Source organism: Diabrotica virgifera, chromosome 3, assembly GCF_917563875.1.
Source record: "Diabrotica virgifera virgifera chromosome 3, PGI_DIABVI_V3a".
Taxonomy (NCBI): Eukaryota; Metazoa; Arthropoda; class Insecta; order Coleoptera; family Chrysomelidae; genus Diabrotica; species Diabrotica virgifera.
In genome coordinates this window covers 266,101,503-266,116,676 of record NC_065445.1, presented here as the reverse complement: position 1 = coordinate 266,116,676, position 15,174 = coordinate 266,101,503, and the positions used below count along the sequence as shown (strand labels likewise).

General features: G+C 31.8%; 1 protein-coding gene across 2 annotated transcripts in view; it reads right to left on the bottom strand.

The window, feature by feature from the left end:
- Positions 1–306: 306 nt before the first annotated feature.
- Positions 307–15,174, bottom strand: part of LOC114325992 (protein yellow) — a 130,869-nt gene continuing 116,001 nt past the window's right edge. For both annotated transcript variants that reach the window (XM_028274163.2, XM_028274156.2), the window contains exon 4: positions 307–13,762. In XM_028274163.2, coding sequence (XP_028129964.1) covers positions 13,103–13,762 — 660 coding nt within the window. In that variant the 3' untranslated portion in view covers positions 307–13,102. The remainder of the gene's footprint in view (positions 13,763–15,174) is intronic.

Sequence of the window (15,174 nt, the reverse complement as noted above, 5' to 3'; positions counted from 1 at the left end):
TCTTTGACTTTAAAAAGTTATATTTAGATAGGAAATTTAACCAGGAACAATTTTTATGTAGACGTATGTGTATCAAAAGTGCACAGAACTCACCCTAATGTAACCTGTGCCCAGGGACTAATTCACCCGTTTCTCAAAAACGCACCCTTTTAAATGGTAGCACTCCGCGGTTTTTTCATCTATAGAGGTTCATTGACCATATGAAATAATAAAACCCCGTTAACGTTGTAGTTCCTTTCTATAGTACATAATCAATAGCCTATTAGTAAGAAGGGAAAAGGTAATGCATGAATAAAAATTATCGGCCATTTTTATATTGTTTGATTTATATTAACAATAATACATCTAATGAGAAATTAAACAGTATAAAATACAAAAGAAAACTTAAAAGACTATAGAATATTTAAAAATACTTAGTAAAAATCACACTAATTACTTGGCGGTTTGTGACTTTATACAAGATCATTATATAATACATTTATACAAAACTAAAATAATTGTATATACCTACTTTAATATTTTTTAATTAGGTAGGTATCTGATATAGCGTTTGTTTAGCAAGCCGGATATTATCGCGGAACGCAAGGTCCCTATACCATAGGTTGTATGGTAACTTTGACATTGACAAATGAAATATTGTCATCGTGACGTCACCCAGACGATCAATTTTACGAATTGTTTGTAAATATAATAGGATACGTGGTCTGGAGGCTATATTTGGTTATTAAATATCGTTAGTGTTTTAATTTGTGTTTATATCTTGAGATATAATGTATCTATAGATATCATTAAGTGTTTTTAATATAATAACTTAAACCCAAAACTCTTTTATAAGTGTTAAGATACATTTTAATGTGGTTGTATTAAGTACCTACTTACTTACTGGATTTTCTTTCTGCTGTATTGTATAGTAAAGGACATTCTTGTATAGAGACATTACAGTTCTGTAATGTCTCTTGCGGTTCTTCACATCAAGTTTACATCATCTGTGTAGGTTACAATCTGCTTAGACTTATTGAACAATATATCTAATTAAGTCTATAGATAATAGATCTATTATATGTAATTCTTTCATATAAAATTATAACCAATATTGCAGCTGTCTGAAGATAGTTTGAATAAACAATTATAAATTAAATGAATATATAAAATGGGGAAAATTCCCTTTATTGCACTGAAATTGTATTTTTTTATAATTTACTGTTAATGTAAAACTTCACAGGTACCTATATTGAATGGAATCATAATTTTTTAATAGTTTTAGATATTATAATCCAGTACCTAACGTAATCAGATGCTCTTATGTTAAACTTAAGGGAAAAACTACTAATTTTGATACATAAATCTTTAGTTAAATCTCTTTTTCACCATGGTTTACATGTTAGGAGGAATTTATAATAATGTACTAATTATCCCCAATTCAAAATTATTATATACCTACTCAAAATCATTTAAAAAAAGTAAATTGTATTCAACCCATTATTAATATACCTAGGATATTTGAATGATTTAGTCCCATATATACACAAGAAAGAATCTCCTTCTGCTTTAATTAAGTAGTAATGCTATTCTACTGCATATATTTAATTGCAATTATATTCTATGATTTTTGTAACTCTACAGGTATCTACCACATTTTTTTAAAGAATATATGAAATAAATAGTCATTAAAAATCCAAACGTATTTTTTTAAATATACACATTTTCAATACATTCCTACTTTCCGAGTTCATTTCAATGAGTGAAGTGAATGAATTTGAATGCAGCATTCTGGGTGACGTCACTCCCGCCATTAGATTCTCGACGCTGATTGGTGGAAAGTTACCATGCAACCTGTCTATTTATGAACCTTGCGCGGAACGGACTGAATAAGAAGGGAAATTCTAAGTCTCCGCATGTTGATACAGAATATCGCGGCATGATTTTTCTTTTATGTTCATTAATTTTTATTTTGTTATTTCATTAACAGTTTTACTTTATTGAAAGACAGTTAAGATTTACTTTTGTTTCAGGGACCACTACCATCCGCGTTTACGTACTTCTTTCTATTGGATTCGTCAGAACTGCCCGTAGTGTGCTCTGAATCAAAACGAAACCCAATTGTCTAGTAAGCAAGTGAATACGAAATAATTTAAGAACGTTAGTTCAAGTAAGTCAAAAATAAGTCTAAAGAACATTAGTGGGCAACTTTAGTCAGAAACCCAAGTAATTCCATTCTATTCCCATACATTCTGCTCTTGTCCAATCCTTGGATTGGACAAGAGCAGAGTCAAGCAAAGCGATGCAAATTGAACAAGCAAAGTCAAATTAATTCCCATGCTTTCCAAAAATTCCGTTCTGCGATAATGCGATTTGCTGTGATGACTAAACTGACCAGCAAAATATAGTATTTTTACTACAAAAGCGATATTACGTAGGTCAAAATTTTTGACGTAAGAGAACTGTCAAAACATTAGAATGTGAATTTTCATTATTGCCATGTTTATTACAAACATGGCAATAATGAAAAGTCACATTCTAATGTTTTGACAGTTCTCTTACGTCAAAAATTTTGACCTACGTAATATCGCTTTTGTAGTAAAAATACTATAACTTGCTATTTTACATAAATAATGTATATGTTACAGTTCAAGTTGATTATCCAGTTGGAGTTGACTCCAACTAGTTGGAGTCAACTTTAACGGCTGGTTTCAGTAAAAGTTGATTATAAATATAAAATGAAGATTTATATTCAACATTTACTAGTAAAAGTAGACTCCAACTAGGAAAAGTATACTCTTCCCAATGCCATTTAGTAAAAGTTGATTCTGATTCACACAAACAGCCGATTCTAGAAATTAAATGTTACTGAATATGTTCAAATTAGTCTAGGCTGTATCGTCGCCCCCGTTAGGTAAATTACTCCGATTCGAATTTTTTGCACAAACTTACTCAAAAAGAGGTCCTTATAACAAATCTACTGGGTGTCAGGCAGTACTTTGATCGATAAATTGTTTAAACAATTTTTTTTAGACAAATCCACAAAAATAATTTTTTCACTTCGAACAATTTTTTTTAGATCATTTGGGTTATTCTGAGCAAAAAAGGTATTTTGTGATTTTTCTCTAAAATTGATTGTTGTCGAGTTAACGTGATTTAAAATTTGAAAAATGCGAAAATAGCCATTTTCAAGGCTTAATTACTCGGTTAAAAATCCATTATTATGAAAGTCAGAAAGTGACCAAATCAAAGTTTATAGCCCCCTCTACAAGATCCAGCAGAAATTGTTGTCACTATTTTATTACTAAGCTTTATCTTTAATTATTAACAATGAGCGCTAAGTGCGTATTAGGCGGCCGTCAATGGTGAGTGCTAAAGAGATGCACCATTCCAGCCATCCAATGGTGAATCTCACTCGCACTCGCATTGACGGCCGCCTCAATACACGGTTAGCGCTCATTGTTGATAATTAAAAATAATATCTTATTAATGAAATAATGACAAAAATTTCTTCAGGATCTTATAGAGGTAGCTTTAATCTTTGATTTTTTTAGTTTCTGACTTTCATAATATATAATATCGTATGGCATTTTTGCCTTTCGGACAGTTCTGGCGCCAATTACATCTTTAACCCTGTTTCAAGTAACTAGTGTCGATGTACACTAGCCCAGGGGGACCGACTGCTTAAGGTGCTCTCCGAAGCACGGTGAGACGGCTCGTGTCATTATTGAAAATGAAAATGGTTTGTCTTTAGCAGAGCTGGAACCCACGTGCACTGGCGTATGAGGCCAGCGATTATGCCGTTACTCCACGGCCGCTCGCTCGACTTTCACAATAATTATCTTTAACCGAGTTATTAAACCTTGAAAATGGTTATTTTGGCGTTTTGGTTAATTTTAGAGAAAAAAGGCCCAACGGATCTAAAAAAAATTTGTACGAAGTGAAAAAACTATGTATTTTTGCGAATTTGTTTAAAATCATTGTTTATCGCCAAACTTCACTAAAATCATTCATTATTGTACTCATTTGCCCTCATTTTCGGCAGTAAAGTAACACTTTGTTGTATTGAAAGAAGAATGTTACTTTACCTGCCGCAATAATTAATCAAATCAACCGAGATTGAATGTACGTGGTCAATGGCAGCAATCGATTATTTATTTGAGTGAAATTAAAATTTATTTACTTTAATTATTAAAAATATTGTACAAAATTTATCTTATTATTAATAAAATTTATGTCAAAAAGGAAAATTCTGTAGTGTTTCGCAATTATATTCATACAAAATAAATCAAAACTTTACAGATTTAGTAATTAGGTAGGTATACAATATTGATAACTATCGATTAAACATCAAAACCGGCCATCATGCAAAAGTCATCTGTCATTACTGTCATTACTGTCATACGAATTTTTTATTTCGTCTAAAATTAAAAAAATTTCCTCAAAGTTGTAAGTAAGTGTTGATGTTTTTTATGATTAACGATACAATTTTGTACGCACCACCTCAATACTCTTTATCGAACGCGTCTCTTCCTCTGCTCGTAATATCAGACTCGTTCGATAAAGAGTCACTTTATTGACTGACTTTACTGACTGACTTTACTGAAATTGGTTAAACAATTTTTCGACCGCGGTACCGCGTGACACCCTGTGTATTTGTTATAAGGATTGTTATACGGATGTATTTCTTTGAGTAAGTTTGTGCAAAAAATCGAATCAGAATAATTTACCTAACGGGGGCGACGTTACAGACTATACTAATAAGTAGTTGAAACGGTCAAAACAAAGAAACGCACACTCATCAAAAATGCACTTGAGATTCTCGTATAATCAACATTTACTGAATCGATCCAGGAAGAGTCAACTCCAACTAGTAAAAGTTGATTTAAATTTTTAAAATCAACTTTTACTGCTCGTTTCAGTTGGAGTTGACTCCAACTAGTTGGAGTCAACTCTAACTTGAACTGTAACATATATATACAGTAAAACCTCTGCATGCGACTTCTATAAAGTGACCACATGCTTATACCGACCATTCCTTTAAGTATATGTTGGGCATCCATCATCAGAATTTACCAGTACCCATCAGAGATAAAAACACCCTTAATAAAGGGCAATCAAATTCGTCTATTTTTAAGAAATATAAATAGGGTACAAATTCCTGAATAGTAGCTGGATCCATAAAGTTTATTTCTCAAGCTTTTAAAATCAGCTTTTAACATTTAGTTGCATTCGTTCACAAAGAAGAAGTCAAAGAATTGCATTTACAAAATACACTGTGAATGCAACAATTTCTATGTGGGAGAAATTGCAAGAGGACCAAGTGTCAGGATAAACGAGCATTGAGCATACATCAAAAACAGGGATTTCGACAAATCACAGATATGCAAACATGCCTGGGACAATTAACACAGACCACAGTGAAAAGATTCATCAATAATCACGAAGGAAACAGACACGAAAAAGAGAAAAATCAAAGAAGCAGTTTTTATCCTACTATGTAGTTGAAGAAAAAATGTGTCGCTAATCCAACAGCTTAATGCAACAGGCTTTGGTTGCCACTACTTATAGACGAAAAGGCAGCGCTGAAAAATCTCTCTGAATTTACGAAAGCTAAATTTTTTACAGTTAGTTACCGTGATTGTCACCGAGTAACTCAAAGAAATAACGAAAATCTCGTCATAAACGGATCCAATATCGAACGAGTCGATCAATATGCATACCTTGGAACAATGATCAACTCCACAGGAGATTACTTACAGGAAATCAAAATCAGGATAGAAAAGGCTAGAGCAAATTTTAACAAAATGAGGAAAGTGCTTTGCACAAGAGATTTGAAGTTGGAGCTAAGAGTTAGGTTGGCTGGTTGCTACGTTTTCTCCACTCTGTTTTATGGAATGGAAGCTTGGACCTTGAATGCTGCATCAATGAAAAAACTAGAATCATTCGAGCTGTGGGTGTACAGAAGAATTCTGAAAATATCGTGGACAGAACACGTTACAAACAAAGAGGTTCTGAGAAGGATGAATAAAGAAATGGAAATCCTAAATACCATCAAAACAAGAAAATTGGAATATCTCGGACATATTACACGTGGAGAGAGATACAGCCTGCTCCAATTGATTATGCAGGGAAAGATTCAAGGAAAGAGAAGCATAGGGAGACGCAGAATATCGTGGCTGCGCAACCTGAGAGAGTGGTACGGATGTACATCAAATGAACTTTTCAGAGCAGCCATTTCTAAAATACGAATAGCTATGATGATTGCCGACCTCCGCCGCGGAGATGGCACTTAAAGAAGAAAGAAGACCGTGATTGTCTAGAGAAACATACTGCAATCGGTCAAGCGAAACGTAGAACAGGGGTTACTGAGAGGGTATCAAAGTTGATTTCCTACGAATGTAATTATTTCCATTTATTAAGGCTGAAAATCGGTACACATATTCTAAATTAAATATAAATAAAAGTTATTATAGTCGGTCACCTGTATGACGGGACAGAGCTGGTCGGTCGGCCCCAATGAATGTACAGGGTTATTCACTATATTTTGACCCCCTTGTAAACTGCTCTATTTACAGAATTAGAAAAAAAATCTAAAATACAAAAGTTATTTGATTTTTTAATTATGATTTTTTGACATATATATCGTACTAGTGACGTCATCCATCTGGGCGTGATGACGTAATCGACTATTTTTTAGGTTATTCAATTCTCTATACAGTACTGTAAACATTAAGATCATGATTTATACAGGGGGTCCAAAATTATTAATTAAACAATTAATATAATTAAAACAATTTTTTGGGCAACCTGTATAATTAATCATGTTAATGTTAATATTACTGAATAGGGAATTAATTAACCTTTCAAGTAAGCTTTCACTCGACCCCTATTCCCATTTAAAAAATAGTCGATTACGTCATCACGCCCAAATGGATGACGTCACTAGTACGATATATATGTCAAAAAATCATAATTTTAAAATCGAATAACTTTTGTATTTTACATTTTTTTCTAATTCTGTAAATAAGGCAGTTTACAAGGGGGTCACAATATAGTAAATAACCCTTTACATTCACTGGGGCCGACCGACCGGCTCTGTCCTGTCATACAGCTGACCGACTATATTAACTTTTATTATTTATATTCAATTTAGAATGTGTGTACTGATTTTCAGCCTTAGTAACTGGATTTAATTACCTTCGTAGGAAAGCAACTTTGATACCCTCTTAGTAACCCCTTTTCTACGTTTCGCTTGAACGACCGCAGTATGTTTCTCTACACAATCACAGTAGTGAACTGTGAAAAATCTATCTATCTATTAGCCTTGCGACATCCAATATTAGACATAATCCTCCCCTTCGCTCCTCCATCTTTCTCTATCCTGAGCCATGTGCATCCATTTTGAGCCGGTTTGGTGTTTTAGGTCATCTACCCATCTCATCTGTGGTCTCCCTCTCTTTCTTTTATATGTCCATGGTCTCCACTCTGTAATAATTTTATCTTTCGTCTTTTTGTCTAAAATGTAGATTTTGTGAAAAATCTAGCATTAGTAAATTCAAAGAGATTTTTCAGCGCTGCCTCTAGGACTATTAAAGAAGAAGTGAACGACAAAAACATACCAACAATAGAAAATAGGAAAATGTGAGACACAAGTCTCTATCATACACTATTATACAGATGCAACCCACAATACACAAAAATACTTTTTACAATTTATACCCCAACAACAAACTGATAACTTATGAACATTCACAAACACAGAACCACATATCACATATAATTATTGCACAAAACACACAGAGTAATCAGAATTTTATGTATAATAGGGCATAAAATATCTACCCAAACGTTTTCAACACATTTTCTCATTAATCTTTTGAAAACGATTTCCGGAGTGGAAATCAAAACGTCAAGTATTTTTTACGTATAAAAATGTAATTCTCTATATAACCAAACTGTGGCTAATCCTTATAAACATAATATACAGCGTGTCTACTTAAGTTGGAAAATATGGGAAACTTTTTTATTATTAATTATACGAAAAATATTATTCCGCATAAAAAGTTCTGCGTGATCTAAAACCTAAGATTTAATCATCAGATATCAAATTTTATCAATATTATACGAGGTATGTCAAAAAATATGAAATTCGTTCAAGAGTAAGTACCTTTATTTCTTTGAATATCGAAAACTCTTATTATGGAAAGTTGTTTGGAATTAAAAACTAAGATCAAATATGCAAATACATGCTTCTAATTGAAAAAAAAAACTGTTTTACAATTTTTTCTCATATGTATGAATACCGAACATCGTTTTTATTTATTACAAATATAATAACTCTTTTATTATTCACAAGGAAGAACTTTCTGTAGTTGGCTGTATACCATTAATTACAAGTGAAATTTAATAAAAAATTTTCCTCTTGGTAAAAGGTATATTAGTTTAAAAAGCTCTAAAGGGCTACAAACATATAAACAAAACGTTTTCGCTCTGTAACAAGAGCATCATCAGTGTTACAAGAACATGGTGAGCCAACCAAAAAAATACAAAGGTCAAAGCCTTTCAAAAAACAGACAAAAGTCTTATATAAATGAGCACATCGAAAAATCCAAAGGATGGATAAAAATTCCTAAGGATACGGCCCTAGGGTAACATATGACTCCCACACGTGGTAAGTGGGTCAAAAGATAACTAGGTCATTATGTTATAAGAGGTGGCAGGCAACTCTTTAATTTTTATCCACCCTTTGGATTTTTCGATGTGTTCATTTATATAAGACTTTTGTCTGTTTTTTGAAAGGCTTTGACCTTTGTATTTTTGGTTAGCTCACCATGTTCTTGTAACACTGATGATGCTCTTGTTACAGAGCGAAAACGTTTTGTTTATATGTTTTTAGCCCTTTAGGGCTTTTTAAACTAATATACCTTTTACCAAGAGAAAATTTTTTTATTAAATTTCAATTTTATTATTCATTTTACGAAAAAAAGTTATTCTTCATAAAAAGCTCTGCATTGTCTAAAAACTAAGATACAACCATGATTTAATATCAACTTGTTTTAATTTTATACGGATACGAGGTGTGTCAAAAAATATGATTATGAAGGATGTAATTGCATATTAAAACATTGTTTTTAATTCTAAACAACTTTTTGTGATAACAATTGTCAATATTGTGAAAAATAAAGGATTTACTCCTGAGTGAAATTCATATTTTCTGCTGACATACCTCGTAAAAAATTAATAAAATGTGATCTCTGATGGTTGCATTTTAGGGCTTAGGACATACAGAGATTTTTATAAAGTATACCTTTTTTTCGTAAAAGTAATAATAAAAGAGTTATCTTATGTGTAATAAATTAAAACGAAGTTAAGTATCCATAAATTTAAGAAAAGTTTGGAAAATATTTTTTTTCATTTAGAAGCATATAATTGCATATTTTATCTCAGTTTTTAATTCCAAACAACTTTTCATAATAAGAATTTTCGATATTCAGAGAAATAAAGGTACTTTACCCTTGAACGAAATTCATATTTTTTGACATACCTCGTATAATATTAATAACATTTGATATCTAATGATTGAATCTTAGTTTTTAGAGCATGCAGAACTTTTTATGAAGAATAACTTTTTTTCGTAAAATTAATAATAAAAAAGTTTCCCATATGTCTCCAACAAGTAGACACGCTGTGTATATCTTTATGAATCGTTTCTGAATTTTCTTTTAGTAGATTAATAATTAGTAGTAGAATAAAATGTTCTATATTCCAACAAACTTGTTAAATAGAGTTAATAAATAATTGAGCGGTTTTTTCAACATTTCAAGTTATCCTATATTTTTACTAATCAGTTTACATCAAGATTGTTTAACTTAGTAATACCTACATAACTTATATACCTATACTAAATTTACAATAAAGATGCAGTAGAAATAAACAAAACAAGACACGTTAAATGCTACTAGGAGCACTCCCGAATCATAATTTACAATTTATAAACTTTGGAAATCATGATTTGAGATTTACAATGTACATATATACATTGTAAATTATGATTTGTTGTCTTGGTTTGTTTATCTCTACTGCATCTTGATTGTAAATTTAGTATAATACCTAGATATAATATACATGTATTTACCTATATTATAATTTATCTAGATTAATAATATTTTCACGTGATAATAATTACTTGATCTGAATATGATTATACATTCTAATAAAGTATCACAAATCTACAAATAAAATTACTTACATGATATTTAATCGAATATAATAATATTCGAAAAAAGTAGTCTGTATCTAAGCAAATTACTGAAAATAAACAGTAATTTGCATTGAATAATCCCTTGGAAAAGGGATGTAGTCCTCCCATAAAATAAAATAAGAGCTGGTACATCGGCTTACAATGTAACAAATTCCATGTATTCAGACTCATTCAAAGATACTACTTATGTATGATGCAAATAGATGGAAAAATACGGAAACAAAGATTCGGCAAATACTTAAAAGTTTTCCAAATACCTATGTATTGCAATTCAATAATGCTCAAGTACTAAAAGAACTGGAAATTTAAAGCGCCATGACAATCAAGCAACTTCAATTTTAGACACTATGTTTAAAAAACAGAAAATGTAACCTCATCTAACTAATAAGACAAGGAATATATACAAGGATCTGATAGAAGAAAACCTCATGTCTTAAGAATAGGCAACAAACGCCCAATCCTGGAAATAAACACGAGCAAGAAGTCTTCAAATCAACAGTCAAAAGTGGTATCTGGAGCAATTGTGATAGCCATTCAAAAATAATAGTAACTATTAATAGGAAACTATTAAATCCAAGAGCCTAACAAGAATATCAAAAATCGGGATATATAAAACAGTGATTAGATCGATACTCATATATGGATGTGAGACGTGGACTCTGACAAAAGCAATGGAAAGAAAATTCAGATGTTTGGAGAGAACAATCCTTAGAAGGATGTTGGGACCCTATCACGACCCGAATACTATCACGAACCAATACCGAATGAGAACAAATACTGAGTAGTCCAGAGAAATAAGATTTTTCTCGTGACACATCCCCCTCCAGACCAAAACCAAATTTTTTGGATAGTATGGACATGTATATTAACAACCTATATGTTTTCTGCATCCGATTTTGATGATATACATAGTTATAAACAAATGAAGATCAAAAAACGGTAAATTTTCGTCTTTTTCTTCTATTACTAACAAGTGAAGCATTCTAAACAAATTTGAGAATAAGAAACTCATAAATCATATAAAAAACTTCAATATGGCGTTAGCTGAATATGTCTATCCTTATTTGTTGCTTAGAAAATTGCAAAATAAGTCATAAATTTTGAGACTTTATAAATGTTCATAACTTATGTAAAAATTAAGTTAGAACCTTCTTATTACATGGACTGCTGAAACTTCTTGTGCTTAAATTATATTTTAAATTTCAAAGCAATTGATCAAGTTGTTATTTAGTGTTAAAGATTGAGTTTGAAAGTTATTTAATTCAATTATCCCAAATTCATTTTTTTGCAACACTATGTCAGAAAATTATGAGGTTACAGTAATAATTCGGAGAGTTTATGAAAGAAGAACATTTATACTATTAACTTAATTAAATAAAAATGAAAAAAAGTAATTTTAAATAGTGTAAAATTATTTTGCAAAAACATGTCGATTTTTTGCTTACTTATAAACAATTAGAATAGCTTTTTAACCGGTGCCCGTAGAAAAATTATTTTTTCATATTTAGAAAGACTGAATTTTTATACACATTTAAAAAGAAAAACAATTGTCCTAGGACAATTAGGGGCGAAGTTCCCCGCCCCCTTTTTTAATTCACATTTTCTTGCAAAATAATTTTGCAATATTCAGAATTATTTTTTGTCATTTTTTTAAATTAAATTAATAGTGTAAATAATTAATAGTGTAAATCTTCTTCTTTCATAAACTATCCAAAGTATTATTGTAACTTCATCATTTTCTGACTTATAGTGTTGCAAAAAAAATTAATTTGGGATGAACAAATTAAATAAATTTTAAACTATCTGACCAATTGCTTTGAAATTTAAAATATAATTTAAGCACAAGAAGTATCAGCATTCCGTGTAATAAGAAGGTTCTAACTTAATTTTTACATAAGTTATGAATATTTAGAGAAATTCAAAATTTATTATTTATTTTGCAATTTTCTAAGCAACCAATAAGGATAGATATATTCCGCGAACGTCATATTGAAGTTTTTTATACGATTTATGAGCTAATTACTGTCAAATTTGTTTAAAATGCTTCACTTTTTAGTAATAAACGAAAAAAGGAAAAATTTACCGTTTTCTGATCTTCATTTGTTTATAACTATGTATATCATCAAAATTGGCTACAGGAAACAAATAGGTTATTATTGTAGATGTCCATACTACTAAAAAAATGTGATTTCGGCCTGGAGGGGGCTGTGTCACCAACAGGATATTGTTTTTCCTTATTTCTCTGAACTAGAGGACAAACAGATGTATAGGGCTAGCGACGTAGTTCAAGAGATTAAATCCCGTCTAAGGTGGGTTGGTCATGTTCATAGACTCCCTAATAACCACCTTAATAAGTTAGTCTGGGAGGAATCCCCGACAAGGAGAAGCCTCTCAGGACGCCCACAAATACGATGGAGAGATAACATAATATGGTCAGATTTAAAAACAATGGGGCTACTCACTGATCCAACTATCATGGACGACAGTTCGAGATGGAAGCTGGTTGTGCAGTCGGCCAAGACTCACCTTGGGTTGGAGTGCTACGAGAAGAAGAAGAAGAAGAAGAAGAAGAAGAAGAAGAAGAAGAAGAAGAAGAAAAAGATAAAAGGAATATTGTTATTACAGTAGTAATAAAAAAATTGGTTTTCAGTTCTCAAACTTTCAGATTTACATCAACAGCTCCTACTACTGAGCTATATATTTCTCACTACCTGGGTCATTAATAAATAGTTACTTAAATTCTAAGAGAACAATCAAATAAATAATTTACATTTACTCTTAAAAAAACTATTGCAGCTGCTTTGACTTTTAGTATTTTACATTTGGTTGTATTCATTCCCAGAAAGTGGTTTTAGGCATTTACCTGCTAGATAATAACAATAATAGAGCTCCTATCGTAATGTACATCATGTTTAAAGACATAGCACCAGTGCTACCAGTCATATTTACGCCCCGGCTATTGCCAGTTATGTTCATCATAATGGTATGGTTGTATTTTATTTTCGAATCACACGCAGTGCCTGCTATAGCTTCTTTAACGGACGATTTCAATATCCGGAAGTTGTATTCCTTGTAGTCCAAAAACTTATGCAAGAATACAGGTAGTTTGTTCGACAAAACCCACAGAGTATCATTTTGGTCCACTTTAATATCATTCGGAGACACCATAAGCTCGTTGCTCATAAAGATCCTTCCCTGAGATTGTATGGTGTAATTCTGAAGAGAAGTTCTCCAGCAAGCCACAGCGTTAAGATTCACTAATGAATAAAACAAAACGCCTGTTTTTTTATCCAAAAATGAAACTCCACTTTGAGCTTTTGGTCCCCGCGAGCCGAGTAATTTGAACTCCTCAAACACAGCCGATGCGTTCTGAAGAGCGGTCTCGTTTCTCAAGACTTTCGTGCTCACGGTGAATTCGTTGAAGCTTGTCTTAGGATGGAAGTATAAGGTGCTGAAACCTTCTTCGTTTTTCTCCGATAGGGCCAGTCCATAAAGTCCATCAGACCCCTGGTATGTGACCTGCAAAAATCAAAAATTATTATTCAATTCTTGTTCAATAAAAAGGTAGAATAATTAATAAGTATGTATTGAGCAGTATTGGGAAGACGAGTTACTGAAATATGCAGCGAAAAAAGAATTTTTAAATTAAATTGTGGCTTTTTCCCAATAAAATAGTAAATTGTATAAGATCCTACAAGGAAACAGCTTCAGAACAATTTTAAGAACTAAAACGTCGCTTATAAAAAATTGATGAAAACTACAGAAATGAAAGTATCAAGAACAATAAGAGGAATTTCTCTCAGAGATAGAATAAGGAATGAGGATACGTTAAGAGAAACTGTAGTTTATGATGTAGTGAGATAGATAAGGGCACAACGCCTCAAATGGAAAGATCAGGTCAACATGACTTTTCTAATCGTTTCAGGAGAAATTAGTGATATATCTTCTGTAATTTTGTCTTTCAGTTCTTGGATAGTCTGTGGCCTATTTACATACCTTTTTAAATAACCTCATAAAAATAATTTAGAAGTGTCAAATCCGGGGACCTTGCTGGCCATTCGATAGCTCCTCTTTTTACAATCCACCAATTTGGAAACAATTTGTCGAGACACTCACGAACGCCTCAAAGATTATGAGGGGTGCTCAATGCTCAATCTAGCTAAAGTCAATTCGATCTATTTACTAGTTAAGGATTTATATCATCAGGAAAGCTGTCTGGCTAATTCTGGAATTAACTCCAATTTTAAAAATTTCCAGTATTTTTCACCTGTTATGGTTGTATCCCAAAAATAAGGTCCAATAATGGTATTATTTAATAATTCCTGCCCACACTTTGATCTTTTGTCGATACTGCATAAGTTTGTACCTCCCCCATTCAATGTGGATTTTCATCTGACCAGTACCTGCAGCCTGCAGTTTTGTTTATTAACCGCGTCATTTAAATGGGAAGTAGCCTTAGCAGAAAAAAGGATTTGGTTAAAAAAGTTACGATTAGTGTTAAATCAATTTAAAATTATGTCACAGAACTCCATTCTGCGATCTGAATCGTCTTCATTCAGTTCCTGTTTCCTGTACCAATTGTGCTTTTTAGAAATGCCATTTTTTAAATATTTACGAAAATTATTATTTGACTGATTTGTTCTTCGGTTGAAATTATTTTAGTGGCCTTATAAGAATCTTCAACCATCGATACAAAAAATGCCAAAAAGTTTTTGTTTCCTCTAGAATACCAGGGCAATCACTTTTTGGGAGTTCCCGTACTTATGTTCTTTCGACTTCGTTGAGAAATATATTCCGTTATAATATATTGAAAAAAGATCTATGTACATTGTAATATGTAATTCTTACATACTTGTACAGTAATGTAGTATATACTCAGTATCTGCTCTGCATATTCGCAATGATAATTACGCATATTCTCAGCATATATA